Here is a 1053-nt window from a genome sequence, read left to right on the forward strand (position 1 = left end):
TTAGTTTCAAGTTAGAATATTGTTGCTGTTATATATACTAAATTTTCAAGGTACTCTTTATTAATACAAACCCCCTTCCTTTTCTCTTTCTAGGTAACAGGGGTTGTAGGAAGAGCAGAACTTTTGTCATCTATCTTTTTTCTAGCTGCATTTTTGTCATATACCAAATCAAAAGGACCAGATAATTCCATAGGTAAGTATTTAACATTTGATTTTTTTTACAACTATAAAACCTGATCAAGTAATTTTTATTTACTCCAAGTGCTTCTGATAAAACGTATGCCAAACTTGGGATTTATCTTTGTATTTATCTATATATTGTTCTACTTCAGCATGTATAAAAATGTGGAAGTATAGAACCTTGTCAATACTTTAAAAATTTGAGTGTAGTTTATATTTCATCATGAGCAAATAGAGTCTATATGATCTAATTTTAAAAACCAAAAACCCTAGAATTTTGAAGTTTTAGAGTCAGTTCTAGTTTCATCTACTGTTAACTATAAATGATACAAGTACCAGTACTTCAGTTATCTTTTGATAAATAATACGTGGTAGGCTATGATATCGTGTAGGCAAGGTTAAAAGCCTGCTAGAGTATAACTTTTATTATGTGTTGATTCTAGTTCAGCTATTTATTGAGCTCCTACCATGCGATCTGTCCTGGAAAGTGCTTCGTATACATTAGCTCATTAGTCCTGATGGTGCCTGGTGTTGTCACAAAACAAGTTCCAGGCAATAAAAATGATTTTTTTAGAGTATGGGCATAGTGGGCTTGAAAGGGACATAATAGCCTTAACTTTTATTTGCTCTTAAAATTTAACTGAGATTTTTTTCCTAAGTTCTTGGGATTTTTTCACTATGGTCCCAAGGTACCGATGATAAGAAGCCTATTTTTATGTATGCGGAAACTAAGGTTCAAGGAATAAGTGATTCAGCCAAACAACTTAATGTTTCTTAGTTTTATAATGAGTAGGTTTGCCTCTTACTGCTTTGCATCCTTCTTAAAGCAGTTTGAGTGGCAGCACACATAGTTGTTAAGAACCTGATGAATTC

General features: G+C 32.5%; 1 protein-coding gene across 1 annotated transcript in view; it reads left to right on the forward strand.

Annotated features, from left to right (window-relative positions):
• Nucleotides 1–1053, forward strand: part of TMTC3 (transmembrane and tetratricopeptide repeat containing 3) — a 63934-nt gene that overhangs the window by 4931 nt on the left and 57950 nt on the right. Inside the window, exon 2 of the mRNA XM_012651241.1 lies at nt 94–193. Coding sequence (XP_012506695.1) covers nt 94–193 — 100 coding nt within the window. The remainder of the gene's footprint in view (nt 1–93; nt 194–1053) is intronic.

The sequence above is a fragment of the Propithecus coquereli genome, unplaced genomic scaffold, assembly GCF_000956105.1.
Source record: "Propithecus coquereli isolate 6110/MARCELLA unplaced genomic scaffold, Pcoq_1.0 Scaffold350, whole genome shotgun sequence".
NCBI lineage: Eukaryota > Metazoa > Chordata > Mammalia > Primates > Indriidae > Propithecus > Propithecus coquereli.